Raw genomic sequence first — 20,992 nt, forward strand, 5'->3', positions numbered from 1 at the left:
GTACTGTATATGCAATGCATACTTTGCAGTGCACTTATATTTGTGAATGTTGAAAGCCAATTACAGTGAAATTCAAGAAAATATGGACTTCCATGACGGAAGTGCAATTCATACTGTTGCAAAGGTGAAAAATCCACAAAATGTTTCTATCGGAAAGCGATAAACGCCGTTCCACCTGTGGTCACTGTGGTTCTCAATCGTGAATTCAACCACGCGCTAATTTGTCTTACAAGTCTGGACTAACAAAATATCTCGCTCTTGAAATATATCATGGCATAAACAGCACTGTCCAGGACAGAGCTGATTCCCATGTTTCAATAGATACAACTTCTACGAGTTGACAGTGCTATCCATCAACAAATATCTATGTTACAAGAGTACAAATTCTTTACGAGAAGAAAATAAACTTAAAGTTGTTATTACGGTATGTGAATGCCAGCAAATGGACAGACATCTTCTGTCCAGGATTTCATAAAGAACATGACATTTTCCTACATGTAGTCATGTCACTGTGACACTGGGGTAACTGAGTATAACAAAGAGCTCAAAACCAAGCCTTTTTCTTCATCATACATGTAGGTGATATCCTGTCATGTCAGCAGCACACAATGCATTACGTTAATATACATTACTGTATATGCAATATTTTTCACGATTCCGGACTTACCCGACAATTTCGCAAGTTGTTAAATTCATGATCATGGAGCACAGTACTGAACGGAAAAATGTATGCATGCATGTCACATTCATGTCAGGATCAGATTTCATATTTTCATGTGTTTTTAAATTCGCTAATAGCACCCCACTAGTGAAATTCACAAAAATAAAAACCTTGTGAAATATTTGGAGTATACAGCAATATGTATGTGTGGGACTACTGTTACTTCGGCAAGACCCACATAGAGACTGCCCTGTGGTGCTCACTTTCATTCTACTTCAGCTGATTTATGGGTGCTGAAGTGGCACGATCATTACTTTCTAACTGTGATAACATGTGATTTCACTCAATACTATCCGGTCTCTTTCTACAAGAGCAAATGTTCTGGACGTTCCACCAAGTTCTCCCCTGGACGAGTCAAGTAGACTTCACTTTATTGGTAACAATCCTGCCCTTCACATGATAGTCTGCAATCATGCACGACTCGCCCACACAAAAGATGAACTGTTTCACCATCTCCACGAGTTGCCATGGAAACCCTTGGCTACGGACACCAGTTGCTACCATCGGCGGGCATCAGGCCGCCGGTGACCAACAAGACAATGTCCACGATCCACCACACACCCAGCCCGCCCAGGGTGAGTAGTTTGCCAACCGCCGTTGGGACCTGCCCCATGCAGAAACGGTCCACCCCAAAGAATCCCAGGAAGATGGAAAATATGAGTGTGCTGATGAAGTGCTGTCCTTCAAACCTGGTGGTGAGATGAAGAGAGGAAGAACACTGAGAAATTTAGAAAGACAAACTTTGAATAAACAAGAACAACAGCAAAGAAAACTGCAAAGATAGAGTGGAATACATGAAGTATTTATAACAGCTTGTTCCTCACATTGTCATGTCAAATACAATGTGTGGTTGTCATTGCAACTGATTGACAAATTGCCCTACATCGACGTAAATAAGCACTGAATTGATCAGCGTCTTAGTAGTAGCCATGATAAAAAATCATGGGCGTACATACTGGAGCATGGCTACTACTAAGACACTGATCAATTCAGTGCTTATTTACGTCGATGTAGGGCAATTTGTCAATCAGTTGCAATGAAAACATCTCGACGGAAGAATTTCATAAATTTGAATGTGTGGTTGGTCTTCACGTTACTTACCTGTATAAAGTTGGAGATCATACAAGGAAGAAAAATACCTGCAAAGCTGACCTTTGAAATACATGTATAATCTTACAGTTTTCTGACTTATGATTGCTTTTTAACATGTTTTGCTTACAATGAATTAGGGCAAATCATATATTGATTTAAAGTTTCGCATCTGACGATCTGCCAAAACCCAAAGAATTCCTTTTCTGACATTATATGGCTTTCGTGATGATTCATCACATATATTCTGAACAGACAGAGAATCATGGTATGCCAAAACAACAACAACAACAACAACAACAACAACAACAACAAAGCTGTCTCATGTAGATAGATGGTACAACAAGTGCTGAGGGCAGAGACTTGGATGAAGTTCCTTTGTACTGTGGTAGCATCTTGTGGCAGTAACAACTTTAATAGAGATGTGTTTGTCAATATTTTATCTCTTTGACATTCGCCTGGCTCAGCAACCGTGCAACCATGTTTGCAAAAGCCCTGCTAACTCCTACTACAGGCAGCAATACTGTGACTATGCTTTGAAGTGCATATCCAGGGCTACCAACTTCTGCAGATACAACATACACACTCATGCACAGTACAATGACAAACAAAGCCAAACAAACATATTTTCAGGACAAAAATCGTATTTCGGTTAAAAAAAAAAAACCATACTCACTTTAGACAAGGGATATTCTGCTTGATGAATGTCCTGTTGCCGTAGCATTCTATCCCGGGAAGGACATGACAAGTGACTGGCGAAGTTTGCACGTCTTGGTATCTCTCCTTTCCGTACTATGTTCATTGAAGTGAAATAAATAACAATCAAAATCACACTGTAATACTCTCCATCACGCATGAATATTGCAATTCACTCATTCATTCATTCATTCACTCATTCATTCATTCATTCATTCATTCATTCATTCATTCATTCATTCATTCATTCATTCATTCATTCATTCATTCATTCATTCATTCATTCATTCATTCATTCATTCATTCATTCATTCATTCATTCATTCATTCATTCATTCATTCATTCATTCATTCATTCATTCATTCATTCATTCATTCATTCATTCATTCATTCACTCATTCATTCATTCAACAAGACATGATGTGGTAGGTTTATATAATTTGTTAATTCACTCATTCATTCATAAGACATGGTGTGATAGGTTGATATTATTTGTTTTCTACTGCTAGTGGCCTGAAACTGGAGTGGGCCACAAGAAGTTGGTGTCATTTACCTGTTCCTCTCATGTACGTGTAATGGACCATACACGTATATTGTAGTATAGGGAGGGAGACAAAGGATGTAGGATTAATTCAAAACACACAGATAATATAAAGTTTAAAATGTTTAGAACATGCAGTAATTTATGTAAACAATGAAATAACATTCACTGTATATCAGGGCAAGCGAAAGTTTACAAGAGCAGTAACTGAAACTTTGTCTTCTGAAATAATGATAAAAAAGTGGCATAAATCCTGTTGCATGAAAGGGAAAAAAACAATACCTAGTCTTTCTTTAAACTAGAGTTTAACTTATACCCCAATGAAAGACAAAAAGGATAGAAAAAAAAACAGATTAACACTTCATAATACATTGTATACAATGCTAAGCACTACATATCAATGTGTTGGTGAAACGTCACTGATATTTATATTTCTGCTTCAAGACTACAATGTACTTGGGTTGAACCTGCAAATGAATACAACAGAGCCCACTTTCACCTCAAATGAAATGGCTACGAAACAATTCATGTATTATTTTCTTTCTTTTTATTTCTAGCTCAGATTTTAATTTCATACTGAGCCAATACAGTTTGTGTTTGCCCTTTCACCCTTACTCTTGAGCATCCAGCCCCGAGTTCCTTCCTCATGGTATCGTTCCCTTTCAGATCTTCGGGTGCTTCACACTCAATGAAATCATCAGGTCTGAAAAAAAAAAAAGAAGAAAAGAAGAATGTGAAATGTGAAGGCATCTACTGTACATCACTAGTCACAGAAATAAACTTTTTATTTATCTATTTATTTTTTTATTTTTTTGGTTAATACCTTTTACTACGAAAGGGGAAAGGTAGTGAGTAAAATGCACACCACTTCTGAGCTCTCAAAACTACCAAAAATACCAAGAATTCAACTAAAAATAAATGTTGGGACTGCTAGTGTACAAAAATACAAAACAATGATTAAATGAACATTTCCTGTCATCACTCAGATTATTACGAACACATCTAAACTTTACTTAAAGCAAGCTGCCCATAATTTAACCACAATGCATGGAGTCAAAATTTGACAACTGGCTACATGTAGAAACCAATGCTTTTGCATGCGGTTGAATTTTGGCATGAGCGAGATGTAGTGTTGAACCTTGGCCGGGTTTTCATACAAACAATGTCAATGGAAAAAAAAGGGAACAAATAAATTACCACTAAAGGTAGGGGATACCTTTTACAGAACTCCCAAAATGCAGCAAAACATTAAATATGAACCTCAGGGGACTTGTATAGGCCACTGCTTAGAAATTTGAAAGTCAACAGTTATCTACAATTTGAATAATGCACAAAACTCAACTACTCAGTAGTTCTGTGTGTCAGCCACACTTAAGCCTTTTTGTTGCAGTCTTCTGTATTTTTTTTAATCTATAAACAAAAATCTAAAAGTATAAGAGCTGATGTAATAACATATAGAGTGTGTGGCAAGAATGAATGTTTGTAAGTTTTGATGAACTTTATTCACAAAATATACATGATGGACACACATGCAGTGCATGGGTCTGCAAAGGTAGCCTAGTAATGTACTGGAATTTACGGTGAGCCCCGAAAAGAATTCAATTCAAAATCTAACGGTCAATAAAAATGTGCTAAATGTTACCTTCCACTTTCAGTACTTTACGGGAGTTTCTAAAATGATACTCTCTTCAACATACCACTGTGTTTATACAACTCTTCATTTAAGGCATGCAAATGGGATTCCCTACCTTTAAAATCTAAAATTTAGTTTATACACACCCATCTGTCATGCTGATTCTAAGATTCTTTGCTGATTCTAAGATTCTTGAATCTTGTTGGTATCCTATCATGTATTTCTACATGTAGACTTCTACATACATTCAAGAATTTCTACCTACACATACTAAAGACAGTGCCACCTGCAACGTAACAGTTTAGATCTACAGACTAGACCCCTAGACGTCTGTATCTACACACACGAACACACACACCATGCACAAAGCTGGTACAGTGAAACCCCGTTATAACGAGTTCGGTTATAACGAGGAACCACTTATAACGAGGTGATCGCGTCGGTCCCGTTTTCCTTTGCGTGTAAACCTATGGTAGAACGAACCGGTTATAACGAGTTCGGTTATAATAAGATTCCGGTTATAAAGAGGACATTTTCGGTGCATCACAATAAAGAAAAACATAAGCAATTTGATCGGATACGAGGAGGTTCCATTTCTTGACCTGCCGCTTTCAAAAACGCGACGAACGAAACATTGAAAAACAAATTCACGCTATCCCTGTTTTACAGTCTGTGCTGAATGCAGTAACACACTGCACAAGTGCCCGTCCCGTCTCGATCTCTACATGTACTATCTGAAGCGGGAAGACTTGGAAACAAACGTTTCAGTCCCGCCGTTTTCTCTTTTTACCACCCATTATCTGTGACGAATAACCGAGTACCGTTCCTTCCATGTTTCTTCTAAACCACACAACATAATCATAAATCATTCCATTTTCTTTTTCGCAAGTTCCATTTCTTGACTTGCCGCTTTCAAACTCGCGACAAACGAAACACTGAAAAATCGAATTCACGCTATTCATGTCTCTTTTCCATTTTGCAGAGTAATTCATGTTTTCTTCTAAACTACGTGACAAGATACAGAAATACCTTCCGATGTTCCTACTAAGTTATTGAATAAAATCTTTCGATTTTCTTTTTCATAAAGAGTGCGTGATACTAGTATTAGGTCAGACCACACCGCAACGAAAGAAAAAAAAGTATATAACGCATTCAAAAGCTTTTCATGTAGCAACACTCGTGGCCAAAATGGACAATAATATTGGAATGCGTGTGCAACGCATCATTATATCCTTTCTGTTTTTAGTTCCGACTTCCAGTTATTTTGCTGGCTAGTAAATATTATTAAAGCCGAAATAATTAATGAAATCATAGCGATCCCTCCGGATGACAGTAGCGTAAAAATAGTTGAACAACGCATGTCAATCTACTTAATTGAATGGGTGTTTAGAAAAAGAAACAAACGCATGTAACAGTTTGAATAGATCTTGGATTGTTCATTATCATGTAACAAATGATGATATACATGTAAATATGAGTGTGTATGATTAAAAGCCGAAATAGTTAACGAAATCATCGTGATCCCACCAGGTGACAGTAGCGTAAAAATAGTTGAATAGCGCATGTTATTCTAATTAATTGAGTTGGTATTCAGAAAAAGAAACAACCACATTTACAGTTTGAATAGCTCTGGGTTTGTTCATTATCATTTAACACTGCATTTCACAATGAAGATTTTTCTTTCTTTCAGAATGGTCTATGAGGTACAGATATGCATAAAAAGGATCACAGCCTTCCAAATTCAAGCCTGTCGCATATTTTTCAAGAATGGGTGTACAAAACGTGAAGAGATTTTCGGATTTTTTAATCCCTTCCGGCGCAACGATCATACATCGCACAGGATTACAGCAGAAATGATTTATGAAATCATCGCATTCCCGCTGAGCACCAACAACGTAACATATATATACCTCGCAAGTTACAATAAACAATGCATGTACAACTTGTATGTTACTCTATTTGCGCTGGTATTAAGAAAAACTTAACAAACGCATTTTATAGAATCTGATTTTGTTCATTGTCATTTTACACTGCATTTCACAAACGAAAAAACATTCTTTCAGAATGTTTCGATAAAAGAGGAAGAGATCCTAGATAGTTGTAGAAAGAATCCCGATTATGATCCTGTCGAGTAGACCTAACTTTTACTTCTCAAGAACATAAATGTGCAACTATCATGCAAAGAGATTTTTGGAAGAAAATTAAATTTAAAGAATTAAACTTCAACACATTTCAACCTCAACATTTTTTTCCATTTTTTTATGTATCACTTCACAAATAGTGTCCCTTTTAGTTTAGTTTATTGTCTCAATAATAATGTAATGATCCATAACTAATTGTGAAATAATGCAAAGCCAAAGGATGTTCTCAATTGACGGGTATATGACATCGTGCTTAGGTTTTTACGTACGGTTATAACGTCAAGGTAGGGTTCCTACCAGTTATAACGAGGTAATATCGCCGGTCCCACAAGGCCCACAGACAGACCTTGTTAATGTTATAATGGGGTTTCACTGTACAGGCGTTTAGGCACAGCTCAGGGCCCTGTTTTATGAAGAGTTAAAATTGATTATATGGCAGTTGATTTCAACTCTAAGTCTATGGCAGCCTGTGTGATTCTATCTTTTGATAAAATGGGGCCCAGCAGTGCCAGTGCACAGAACCACAGCTCAAGATCACTAGTCTATGTTAAGCCTACATTGCCATTGTACATTTACTAGTCTAGGGCCTATTTACTTACAAAAAAGAACATTTTACGAGCGGTGCTGCTGGATTATACTCAACACCACATTCTTCAATGAAGCATCCATCCTCTTCAGGCACTATTATCTTGTCATTTTCTGATAGTACCTTCGAAGTCGCTCTGGCTAAACAGCATAATACGATGAAAAAAAGGACAACAAATTCTGGCGACATGGGAGCAGCCATTTTGGATTAAGTGTGTCTCTTTCAAGGAATATTTACGTGTGAAATATTTACTATACATATATCCTGTAAGAATTCTCTGTTTAAATATATTATCAGAGCTCAAAAATTCTGTAAACGAAGAAAAAATATTGTCTTACATATTATTATTCCTGACTAAACATATAGACTCCAGATTTGAAATACTACAACTAATGATTGCGCAATCCTTACACGTAAATCTTGATCACACAACGCTTTTGCGTGTAACTGCAGACCTATGTAGACGTAGACGATTTCCGCTCAGAGTACTGCATTCTGCCAGAAAATTAACGTGTGGCAGCGGCTGTTTTCAAAGTGAAATATGGCTGCAGACAGGACCCCCCTCTTCAAGGCATCGGTCAAAACAGTACGGACAAGAAATAAAGCTCTTGGTGTCGGCAAGGATGCTTCGAAATCATCTATTCTCGGTCATTCGAAGGCGCAGAGCAAGGGAGACTTTGGTGCAAAATCGAAGGAGGTGGTAAGTACGTCAACGTCACCGTCACCGCCAAGCGAACATCGAGCACCGCTTCACCGGGAGCAAGACCCGTTGCACCACTGGTGGCTGGCCGGTGGCCGATGGCCTTTATGTTTACATCATGACATAGGCATATAGGCCTACTGTAAAAGTGGATATTTTCGCGCGACTAATTTTTCGCGCTAGGCCGGGTCAGAAGAGTTTCGCGTGTTTTTAATTCCGCGGAATCAAGACATCACGCACAGGAACGTATGGCAAGCAAAAATATTCGCGTGTTTTTATTTTCGCGCTAGTTTCTGGTTGCGCGAAATGCGCGAAAATTTCAACACCGCGAAAATTTCCACTTTTACAGTATACTATGTAGTGCTACGTACCAGTATACCACACAGGCCGTGACTCCAGTTTATTTAAATAACTGTTTCGTTTGACGGTTTCGGCTTCTAGAATCTACATGGTCATGTTTTGTAACCAGTAATTTTAACGACAAAATCGTGAAATACTCGGGCCCCACTGGCCTGCAGTGCGCGTGCCCCCGTGTGTTAGCAAGAAAGCTAGGGTTTAGGGTTAGGTAGGGTTGTATTTATGGTTATATTTGCCGTTAAATTAGTCGAGGGACATTAGGAAGTCCTTCCGAGAATAAAAAGTTGAAGACCAAAGAAAAAACGGGAGAAAGGGAGGACAAAAGCTGTGGAAATCGGCCCCACCGCTGTATCAATCTCACGTAAACGCCATTTGGTGGGGCCGCATTCACGAGTATTATACTGTGGAAGAAAGCCCCACAGCCGTTGTTATCTACCGATGAACACCACACGGTGGGGCTGAATTCACAAGTATAAACAGGCGAGCCGCCGTAGTATTAGTACAGACACACAGTGTTGGGGCCTATTTCACGAGTATGCCATTTAACCCTATGAAGCATACTCGGCTCAACACATCAAACGCCCAACTTGTTCTGTTCGTTTGTGTGTTTAATTGATCGTGATGTGTACGTTAATTTATTCGATCTTCTTATAAGAACTTAAAAAAGGATCTATTTCCTCAACCATTGCTTCCCTCCCCCTTCAAATAGGTAAGTGTCCTATGGTGTACTACCATTTGAATTGACTTTATTTGTTCAGCATAAACATCAAATAATAACAATGATAAATGATAAACAATCATGATGAAGTACAGAGTAAAAATGGATGATTGTATAGAATAGATAATAATAAGCTGGAGGCAAGGAGCCAACAAGCAATTAAAGTTTCCATAAGACCAGGCTGACCTAGGGAAGCAGTGAAAAATGCATTATCTGTGATGGAATGATTTTGATAAGCTGTGTTCAGTACTTGTTACAATTAAGGATGAATTATGTATCCTTTTTTTTTTTTGGTTGAATTTCTCCATTGTCATTGCTAGCGCACCCCTTTCAATGCAATGCGATCTTGATGAATGGAAATTGGCATACATTACCACCACAAGCACTTGTCATGAGACTTGAGTTTGAATTTATAATGACTGATGACTGTCCAAACAGCTGGTGCCTAACTCATGAAAAAAAAGTTGTGTTCACATTATTACTGTAGAATTAAGTCGCAGTTGCAGTTACAGTGGCAACAACTTAAATATGTTAGAAAGTAAGTGATTTTTTTTTTCTTGGCTGCTGCTACAAGAATATTATTTTCAATTATGGCAATATGCAATAATTGCAATCTTGTTCATGACATTACCCCCTCCCCCCCCCCCCAGCAAATATATGATATTTCTCATTGTATTTTTCATACAGGTAAACACCATCTCCAAGCTGAAGGAGTTTCTACTTGAGCATCGAAAGCATTACATTAATGCTGCGAGGTAAGAACTGCAATTTAGATGTACAAATGCTGCTGATGATGCAAACATTTGTTTTTGCTTAAAATATTACAAAAGCCAATCCACGTGTACATTTAGAGAGTGAAAAGTTAACTCTTTATGTGACCAGGCATTCTGAATTCTGATGTGGTTCTGTATCATTTTTTTTTCTTTTTTCCCCCTCTTTTTTTCTTTCATCCAGCCACCTTGTGAGTGATGCGAGCCACATGACTGATGCAGAGCGGGACCAGATAGACTCTGATGCCCAGGATTTCATGAGGACATGCTCAGAAACAATAAGACTGTTTAAAGCAGAGGGTAAAGTAGCTTTCCAAGATCTAATAACTTAAATAGTAATATTGATGATAATGATGTTGGGTGTCATTTACTCATCAGAGTAACTTTTTTTTTTCTTCAAATTTAGAATTGAGCTCCGGGAAGACCCACTGGCATAATCCTGTCATCACTACAGCAAAATCATAGTTGAGCATCTTGTGGCCTGAGATATTAGAACGAAATCAGAGCGAGCCCAACCAGAGCACTTTGAGTGTTTATACCAGGCATGAAGCTCTGTATGGCAAATGGAAGATTTTTGTCATTCTCCTTAATTCAGTTTAGTTCATTGTGGAGATGTAAGTTTGTAGCCGGGCCATAAAGCTGATGTTGCTGGAATTCATCTTTTGCGCATCTATAATTTGCTTCTTTTCAGTGACTTTCAGTACAAACTGGCGGACAAATTATCAGCATTTACTTTGTTGGAACTGTGGTTACTATTGGATACACTGAAAACACCATCTTCTTGACTACATGTGGCTAGTAGTTATTCATTTAGCATGGGGCAGAACTATTTGTTTACACCTTTTGCACACAATCTCCATGGTCTCTTCAGTATGACACAAGGAGCAGTAATTGCATTTAAGTTTACAACAGAGCTTTACTGGCTGTCAGGACAGGGCAACAGCTTCTGAGCCGGACTTGGCTGAATATTTAGACTAAGCTCTCTTCCCCCCCCCCCCCCCATGTAATATCTTTGGCAACTTTCTATGTGATTTTTTTTTCATGAATGGAAATGCTTAAGTCTATTTACACAATATATAACTTCTTGAGCCAATGAGTCTTTTCTTGTCAGCACTAGATAATATGATAGTATCTGGGTCTATTGCTTTTACAAGTGTGATGGCCATTGCTAACAGCTGAAGTGTCACTACTTCAGCTTCGAGGTTATGCTGTGTGAGTGATAATGTGATAAACGAAGGAATATTGAGCTGCCACCCTGCCCTGCTCTTGGTCCAGACAAATAACACGTTCTTGCATAGTATTGACTACCATCGTCAATCACTGTTATCATCATATTCATCATTACAGAGGCAGAATAGAGCATCATGAAATATATAGCTATAGTACAGCTCTTCCACTAGTGACAGATAAAAACCTTACTTTTCAAATTAAATGTATATATTAACAGCCATCAATGAATATATAACCCTGGAGGATTTATCTCCCATTCATGGAAAAATGCATGGCTCATCTCATGGGGTCATCATTGTGCTAAACCCTTGTTTTCTCATCCAACCCTACAGCCGCCAGACAGAATATGACGGGACAGGTACGACAACACCGAGAGGCGGTCTTTGACCTCATTGATGCATACCTGAAAGGTGAGAAGGGGACATTTTAGTCTCATTTCTATCGCAGCATCAGAATAGATCAGTGACACAACATTTACTCCTACAACAATTGCTCTGATCTTATCTTCTTATCTTCTTCTTGATAAACAACCATGGATGATACCAAACTGAAGGGGAATGATTGGCCACATTACAAACCTCTTTTCCTATTTGCCAGGAGTTCATAATGAAAGGTTGTAACTTAAGACCCCCTGTCCAACTCTCAAGGTGTTGAAATGTTTTGAGATTTGAAAATTCCTCTGCTTTCTCTACTCTTTATTTTTTTGCAAAGCATGTTACGATTCTGTTTACAACTTACCACTCACATTTACTTGCCTGAACTCATATGTGGCATACTGTATCCACTTTTACTGGATGATTTCTAAAAACTTTTTGCTGGCATTCCTGTTGTTTGTGCATTGATTTTTTGGAAATAAGTTTCGACAGTTTCCAAATCAGAAAGGTTGGTGTCTGGAATGTGTAAAAATTACAGACTCTAAAAGTCGATCTTAGGATGAATTTTTATCACACTTTTATGACGATGGGTCACACATTTGAATCATTCATGCCATGTGTAATCAGAATGAGATGTCTTGAAGATGTGAACGTGATATTGCGTACTGTAGCAAGACAGTTTGGATTTGAAAACTGCAATAAAGAGCTTACCTTCTGTTCTGTGTTAGTTGTTTGGTGATTGAATAAATGAAGTAATAGTAAAATAAATTGAGCAATCAGATTCGACACTATTTTTGCATCACAGTGATTGGTAATCTTGCCCCATGAAACTTCTCTTCAAAGTTATTTGACTCAATGGTCATAGATGTGAATTTTTGAAGGTATTCCTATGAATCTCATTTCAGGTGTACGTCACCATCTCATTTTTCACAAAAGATCAAGGATGCTGATATGTATACATATGAAAGAAGGGAAAGAATGTAGGGGAAAAATGTGTAGGATAAAATCAATTCTTGATGTGCTTTTGTTGGGAATGTTATCATTTCGCTAGCTGTGTGCAAGCTTTACAGTGAGCAGAGAGCCATCAGAGTCAAGCGTGTCGTGGACAAGAAACGGATGTGAGTATTAATATTGGATGGGGGTGGGAAGGGGATGGCTGGACTCAATTGTCATCAGCAATCACTTGTCTAGGGCGTTGAACGGTGCCACCACCGTACAGGCATAGCTTTATGTTTGTTGGTGCAAGGTTGTAAGGGAGTGGTCCTGTGTGGCAGCTTCCCTTCATCCCACCCATGTTCCCCCAAAAGTGTCATCAATTTCCCATGTGTGAGGTGGCATCACAATTGTGTGTGTGGATTCCTCGATCAAACAACCATGTCAGAAGGCAATGAGGGATAAAGAGTTTGTTAAAGTTTATTTCAGAAAAAGGTATTGCTAATCAGAAAATATTTCATTCTCTTGAGTAAGTAAAATGTCACTGATAGTATGAAGTGGACTGCTGCATATACTGTATACACCAGATATTTTGCGAGGTTTTTATTTTCGCGAATTTTGTGAGTCGGGTGCTATTCGCAAAATTGAAGACACTCAAAAATATTGACTCTGATCCCCGACGTGAATGCTACATATGCGTGTACATTTCTCCGTTCAGTACAGGACTCCACGGTGGCGAATTTAACCACTTGCGAAATGGTCGGAATTCCAGATTCGCGAAAATTTAAGCTAGCCAAATATATGGCTTATACAGTAGCTATCTAAATGAATCAACATCAGAGCCAACGCAGAGCCTCTTTATCCTCATTAACCTTCCCAGCCCAAGCACCTCAAACTGTCTTTTATATTGTAAAAGTCATACAAGTCATCAGTGGTAACAAGAGTCAATTTTAGATCTTCCTCCCCTTCTGCTTTGTTGGATAGAGATGGACCACAGCCTGTACAAGAGTGCTGACCACTCAAAAAATTTAAAAACAACCAACGGGGCTAGAGTACAATTCATGCCCTTGCAGAAATATGACACAATTTGGTTGTTATGCTTTGATGTACACTGTAGGTCACTATTGTTCGCTTGGTGAGATGATCGTATCCCTTTTCACTGCACAAGGCACATCTTTACTTTGTCAAGCTTTAGGGATTGATAGGTATATATGCCTTATGCATCATAAAGTGTATGTCATTGTAAGATCAACATATATTTGATAAAAACAAAAACAGGCAGAAATTACTGGGCAGGTGTCTACTTCATCTTACCTTGTAAGCATTAGGATAATTGTTGATCTTAATCACAAGGAAAAAATTATTCCTTTTGTTCATCACCTCAAATCCCTGTATCCTATAAACACATCTGCTTTAAAGGGACTGTACAATACTGGTTGAGGTGGGGATTCATGTTTTGAACATTCCTAAGTGAGATAATGAAAAGCCTCTTATGAAATATGAAAGAGCATGTAATTTTAAGAAGGATTCAACGTTTATTTGATGAAAATTGGTTTTCAAATGGCTGAGATATCCAAAAAAGTGCTTATGATAAAAGGCGACATGCCACAACTTTATTAGGATCTCTTTGTTTCTCCTTGTCTTTGGATATCTCAGCCATTTCAAAACCGATTTTCATCGAATAAACTTTTGATACCCCTTAGAACTGCATGCTCTTTGACATCTCATAGAGTGGTTTCTGAATATTTCGCAAAACGTTAAAAGCTAAATCCTCACCTCGACCAGAACTGTACACACTCTTTAAGTTTGAAAACTGTTTACTGTTAAACCTGAAATTATACAATGTAAGGTGTGATTAGAAAGATTGTTATGTGCTTTTGAAGTGTGGATGAAATGAACGTGAATGCTTTAGTGATTTCTAATCTTGGACATAAAGCATCCCATAAATAAGGCCTATACAGGGCAAGTGTGCCCTCGGGACCAAGTTGCCTCTTGTTGGACTGACCTGATTGTGACATATCCCGATCACACTTCTTTACACACAGATCAAGACTGGGTTCCGAAGTCTCGTCCAGTTCTTCAAAGTCTGCCCAGCCAGCCTCCACCAAAGAAAATGGCGGTCAGAGTGAGTATGGTGCATCGTCAATGACCCCGACATTTGCCGGGTTCTGTCCCAATAGAAATCTTCCCTCGTTTCTTGTAGACAGAAAACTTGGAAGTGTCAGAAATTTGATTGATTCAGTTTTGAAGTGCTCTTAGATTTATGGGAGGACTCTATGATCGGTAGGATTTGTGGCTCGATGCAGCTTAGGGCGGCTTGTGGCTATCGAAATTGCAAATCCCTGAACTGCCTCCCTACAGATGGTTGGTTTTGAGCGGAGATGTGGAAATACATAGTGCTACCAGCACAATGACTGTTGAGGTCTTTCTGTCATACCTAAATACTTATAAGCACCTTGTGGCTTTGCTTTTTTTTTCACAAATTTACATTCAGCTATTAGAGTTGCCAAGCACTCAGTGCCATATTAAGTTCAAGTTCAGAAATAAACTGTGGACCATGGGATTTTAATGGTGCCAGATAGAATTCTCAGCTTTTCCTTGGATCAATTAATTTGAAAGACGGGAAAGAAGGCAAACAAGTTGTAGCTGTTGCAGACTAATTTGTGCTGCTAGACACCACTCATAAACATGTTATTGGTGTCTTCAAACATGACTTGGTTGTCCTGGATTTCCATATCACAGCCAGTAATGGGTTAGGACTGTCCCCTTAGACCATGCAACCACCGCGTTGCACTTTATCACAAAGATCTTGGTGGTTACATGGTGCAAAGTTTTGGCAGCTCTGTTTGGGTAGGTATTGAACAGAAAGTTTTCTTGATAATCATGTTCTGCAATTTGTGAGGTTTCATACTGTGCATCGCATCGTTATCAAAGAGTCCATAAAAAATGATGAATTTGTACTCAAAGAGTGTCATATCACATTAAGTCCTCTTTTAGGAACTTAGTGTATCCCCTTGGAACATATCATCACTGGGGTGACAAGATCTGGTATCTACAAAATGTTAAATGTTCAGGAGAGCAAAAAAAAAAAACGTGGCAGCCAAAGCACTATATCAAATGGGATAGCTTTTCTTTTGACATGACATGGTGGCTTCATTTTTGGGGTAAGACAGCTAGGATTTGGGCAGAATGTTACTTAACTGATTATCTCACCATTAATTTTAAAAAAAGTCATTTTTACCAAAATTTCAGATACAAGGTCTTGTCACCCCAGCGATGATATATCTAAGGATATTTTGGATTTAGCAGTGTTACGCTGCTGCTGCATCACATTTGTATACATGATAATGGCCAAGTTTCTTGATGGATTTTTGTTAAATTTGGTATGGAGATGCATCATGTAAAATGTAGCTGCCTATAAGTTTTGGTGATAGTGCCCTTGCTTCTGCTGTCTTTACTGCACAAAAAGGATTGATTTTTTAGGATCTGCTTGTACAATAATGTATATGCCCTACTAGCCATACACGTGTACATGTATTTCAAGACAGATTTGTTCTAATTTTGTATAGTTGTTTGTCATAGTCATATCTGAAACCCCATAATTTTTGCTGTCCCCAATGTCTCTCCTTCTACAGGGTCAAAAGGCGCCACAATGTCATATTTTGTGTGTGTGCTCTACCATCCACGTTTCAAAAGGATTTTCTGAATATTTTGTTCAGATGATTGTCATAGTCAAATCAGCCTATACAACTGTACTGTATGGCAGAGATCTCACATCAAACCAGGGGATGCAAGCTTTACGTTGCGTGACAATGGAAATTTTTAGCTATTCTGTTACTGCCAAGCTGCCACTTTTGGAAACCCTTGGAAAATGCTTGAAGGCCCTCTTCGACTAAACCCTTGATTTTTTTTTTTTATAAATAAAATGGCAGATGAAAGATTACCAGAACTTGACTCGGCAATGGCAGATGAGGAAGCAGATGAGTTATCTCCAGAGGAGATGCAACTGGTAAGTTTCCTGATCATTGATGGGTAAGATACTTTATTTTCTGGCTTCGTAATGGGTACTTTAAAACCAGTAATTTCGCGTGCATGAAACTTTGACAGATTTTGCAAAGAGCCAAGATTCGGAAAGTAAAATACACAAGAAAATTTTTGTCTACACAGTGCATTGAATGCCAGTGGTAATTCGTAAAGTTTCATGGCGCGGATGTTTCTGGTTTTGTAGTAGTTTAGTAAACATGCATCTATTGGCAGTGGCTCATGCAACACACACACACATACGCAGATTAAAGTGAAAACATAGTTTTGGTAAGGGTGTGAGAATCCGTCTGGCACCATTTCATGTTTGCTTGCAATATATCGAAAGAGTCTACCAAGAAACTTACCTGGCTGCTGGGATTTGCCGGGATGAGGAGTTGTTTTGGAGTATTTCGAGATAAAAAATAAGAGTCGGTTTACCGACTTTTATTCCAGAGGGATCCAGACTAACTTGGTCTCAGGGAGAACTCTGCCCTATTTCAGACATTTTACACACAGTCTGTGATCGCCATACTGAAAAGACAATCAAAGATGCTTGATAAACAACAACTTCAAAGACAGCGCATCTCAGGTGATGTGCGTAATACGCTAGAGGACCGCGCGGTGTCCATTTGTTTTGTACAGGATTAGCTCGTATTTTCCTGTCTTTTCAGTTAAGCGTCTTTGGTATCAACTCGGACCATAACTGTGACTAGCCAGAACGCGAAACGTACAATGCAGAGGGACAACTCGTCCCGCCGTCAAAGCGAGGCCGAGTTGTCCCCGAGTCCGAGTTTAGCCTGACCCCGATCAGGTAAGTTCTGAGACTGCGGTTCCGGCGAACCTTTTTGGTTATTATTTCGCATTTTCGTCGTTAACCATCAAATTTCTTGTTATTACAGCGTTATTCCACACATTTCTTAGGCATACGTGTACATTTGGGAGTGAAATTTGACAACTTTTGCTGGCGTACCAGAACTATGTTTTGGCTTTAAAGTATATACACACTAAAATATGACAACTGTGGTTCTTGTGGTTCTGTCACCCACAAAAATAAAGATTTTGAAAAAAACCAAAAAAGTGTGTCACTTAATGCTCATGCAACTGGACATTGCCATTAGTTTTTTTTTTTTTTTTTTTTTTTTTTTTTTTAATAACAGATGTAGATCAGTTATTCTTTGCCAAACTAGTAGAACAGTTGCATTATATACATTTAGTAATGGCAGTTCCCATAGTTACAGTTGGCAACAACCAATTTGCCTTCAATAGTTTCTTTGGTAACAGTTTCTTTGGCAACCGAATATATTGTAATCAACAAAACTTGCTAGATTCTACCTGAAACAGCTCCTGGAATTAGAGTGTGATTTATTGTTGTACCTGATATTCAACATTAGCTCTATTTGATTTTGCAATAGAATCCCTCTATGGCACATTTTTGTTAACCAGAATGTGAGGTTAAATGGATACCAGAATATCACATCTCACTCAATGACATTCAGTATGCAAGAAATGACAGCTCAAGTTTCTGTCTTTCTATCAGTGTGCCCAAGGTACATTCTATTCCCAATTCAAAAACACATTCAATTTTTTTGGTTAAAAAAAAGTATTGTCCACAATTCTTCCACTGCGACGGTTGCATGCCATGAGCTGTTATAAGGTGAATAGAAATCATTTCCGTTTCGCACTCGCTCAAGATGTTTTGTAAGCCAAGGCTGCTTTGTTTGAGATGTGTTGGTTCGGATGAAATGTACTACTGTAGCAGGCAGAGCTGCCAAGTTTCCATGATTCTGTGGGAGGCTTCCTGTAATTTGTAATATCCCTTCATGTCTGGATTAGAGAATATATCAGAAGCTTCCTGTAATTTGTAATATCTCGTCATGTCAGGATCAGAGAATATATCAATCTTCCCGATATGAGAGTTATTTTTCCCCACTGAGATCCGTGTACACACAGAAAATTCTCCTTGACTGCTCTTTGGCATCTTTCTGATATTGATGTTTGTAATATCCCTTCATGTCTGGATTAGAGAATATATCAGAAGCTTCCTGTAATTTGTAATATCTCGTCATGTCAGGATCAGAGAATATATCAATCTTCCCGATATGAGAGTTATTTTTCCCCACTGAGATCCGTGTACACACAGAAAATTCTCCTTGACTGCTCTTTGGCATCTTTCTAATATTGATGTTTGAATGTTGGCAATCTTGAGCTGGGTATCAATTTTTGCATTCGCCTATTTTACATACAGGGTCAATGAACACAGTGCTGAATGTCCTTTTATAAGACACCCTAGAAAGGGAGTTCTAGGGCAATTCACCCGTATGCAAATAGTGACGGGTCACGAGTGTGATGGTGCAAGATTTCGCATTTGGTAAAAGTTGATACAATGTCTTTAGCAAGGTGCAGCCAAGTTGAATAGAGTGTCTCTCACGAAATGTGAAATCTTGTTCCATTGCACAAATGAAAACCATTCACTATTTGTTTTATATACCTTGGATATTGACGAGTGTGGTCCCCACTGATTCCTGAATGTAATGCAGTAATGACAACCATTTCTCGGGAAAGCTGGATGGTACAGTTTTACAAGAAAGAGATTGGTTAAAGTTATTAAGTGCGAGCTTGTTACTGATTGAGTGCACAGTAGAAAAGTTGCATATTATGACATCAGACTAGAGACATCAGAGTAGAGTGATCATGCTTAAACTGGAAGTTTGATCAAGAGCCAGTCATGGGAGTAAATGTACCAATGTAGTCGATGACGTCAGCTTGTGCTATACAAGCTTGCTCGACACACATTGCACACTTGGCAGTGAAAGCATGCCATAATACTTTTTAATGAATGTCACATGATGAGCAGTTGACCAATCGGAAAGCAAGAATCTTTTCAGATGTCACATAAATTATATGCCATGCTCATTCCATCTGATCTACCCTCTACAGTTTGAGCAGGAGAACCACAGACTGCTGAGTGAGATGAACTGCATGGTGGATGAAGTCAGGTAAGCCATTTTGGAAAGGGCAAACTTTGGTTTGAATATGTAGGATAGGAAATATGAAATGGAGGTGATGAGCTACTCATCGAATCAAACATTGTTAGAATAAATGCCATTCAATGACCCTCATTTGAGTGGGTTTTGGGATAGAGGAGGGGAGGGATGTTGATTTAATGTAGTTGGTGTCAGAGAGATATTATGTTTCTATATAATTGAGGAAAATTACATCATTTACTTTGGTTTGGTTTAGTTTATTTCTAAATTCAAGTGAATACAATTGCAACACAAATCCCAAAGAAACAAAGAATTACAAATGCAATAATTGATATTGTAATAGAATATCACACATATAGATATGAAACATAAGCAATAGTATTGTACAATATGTATATATACAAAACATATATATAAGTATATTAGCTAATATATTTTCCAGTAAATGAGAGAGGTAATTGATTGCAGAAGACCGCTATCATGTGCGGTTAGGCTGGAAATGGATGGGACATCATAATGTTTATGTTTATCAACAAGACATTCAGCCCATATCTAGCTATTGAAATGAATTCTATTTTTCATTTTCTCATTGCACAAGTAACCTGGCCAATCACATTTAATTTTTACCATAGCCTTTATTGCCAGGTTTTTTTCTGGAAATCCAAATATTCAGTTGACGAAACACTGCTGTAGTTATGAAAAATAAGAATTTGTTTATGAATACTGTATACGTTATATCTTTTACGAGTCTAATTTTTCGCGAATTGGGAATACTCGACAATTTCGCGAGTGGTTACATTTGCAATCGTGGAGTCCTGTACTGAACAGAGAAGCATACACGGGTACGTCACATTTACATCGGGATCAGAGTCAATATTTTCGCGTGTCTTTAATTTCGCGAATAGCACGTGACTCGCGAAATATTCTGCGTATACAGTACTGGGTTGTTGTTGTTTTTTTGTCTGTTGTTTTTTTGTTATCGTTGTCTTGTACTTTTCATGGGCAAAGTTTTGTTTTGTTTGTCCCTGATAAGGAAAAAAATGGTGTGAAGGATGCGGCATACTCTGTGTATGACCAGTAGTCTTAAGACTATGCATTCCAGAGCCCTTTTTTTTTGTCAAACACTTTACAACAGTTTCAACGAACAATAGCAGCAAAGTGACGTCCTTTCAGCTATGCACATTTATAGCATTATCATTGTTACACGTATGCAAACCCCGAGGACACTGGCTATTGGCATATACATGTATATGCATGAGAAGGTAGCTTATCCACGACAGTGGTAACCATTAGAAATCTGCACTCCGTTCAGATGGCAGGGAGATCCCTACTGACATCAAGCAAGCATTGACTGTGCTGACATTGATTTTGTTTCCACAGGCAAATTGAAGGCAAGGTGGTGGAGATCACAAAGCTGCAGGAAATCATAGCGGACAAGGTTCTCCAGCAGGTAAGCCATAAGTGATCTCGTGTTCGGTTCACGTTCACGTTCGAT

General features: G+C 38.3%; 2 protein-coding genes across 2 annotated transcripts in view; one reads left to right on the forward strand and one right to left on the reverse strand.

Moving 5' to 3' along the window:
- Positions 1 to 676: 676 nt before the first annotated feature.
- On the reverse strand, positions 677 to 7,609 carry LOC140241871 (TM2 domain-containing protein 2-like). The gene is made up of 4 exons (XM_072321625.1): positions 7,422 to 7,609; positions 3,664 to 3,751; positions 2,487 to 2,602; positions 677 to 1,410 (listed from the first exon to the last, which is right to left on the reverse strand). The coding sequence occupies exons 1-4, from the start codon at positions 7,607 to 7,609 to the stop codon at positions 1,203 to 1,205; spliced, it is 600 nt and encodes a 199-aa protein (XP_072177726.1). The 3' UTR covers positions 677 to 1,202.
- A 252-nt stretch (positions 7,610 to 7,861) lies between these two features.
- Positions 7,862 to 20,992, forward strand: part of LOC140241391 (syntaxin-18-like) — a 40,330-nt gene continuing 27,199 nt past the window's right edge. The window contains exons 1-9 of the mRNA XM_072321122.1: positions 7,862 to 8,108; positions 9,871 to 9,938; positions 10,138 to 10,253; positions 11,516 to 11,593; positions 12,609 to 12,675; positions 14,536 to 14,615; positions 16,423 to 16,499; positions 19,451 to 19,509; positions 20,878 to 20,947. Of these exons, the coding sequence (XP_072177223.1) occupies positions 7,950 to 8,108; positions 9,871 to 9,938; positions 10,138 to 10,253; positions 11,516 to 11,593; positions 12,609 to 12,675; positions 14,536 to 14,615; positions 16,423 to 16,499; positions 19,451 to 19,509; positions 20,878 to 20,947 (774 nt within the window). The 5' untranslated portion in view covers positions 7,862 to 7,949. The remainder of the gene's footprint in view (positions 8,109 to 9,870; positions 9,939 to 10,137; positions 10,254 to 11,515; positions 11,594 to 12,608; positions 12,676 to 14,535; positions 14,616 to 16,422; positions 16,500 to 19,450; positions 19,510 to 20,877; positions 20,948 to 20,992) is intronic.

Source organism: Diadema setosum, chromosome 18, assembly GCF_964275005.1.
Source record: "Diadema setosum chromosome 18, eeDiaSeto1, whole genome shotgun sequence".
NCBI lineage: Eukaryota > Metazoa > Echinodermata > Echinoidea > Diadematoida > Diadematidae > Diadema > Diadema setosum.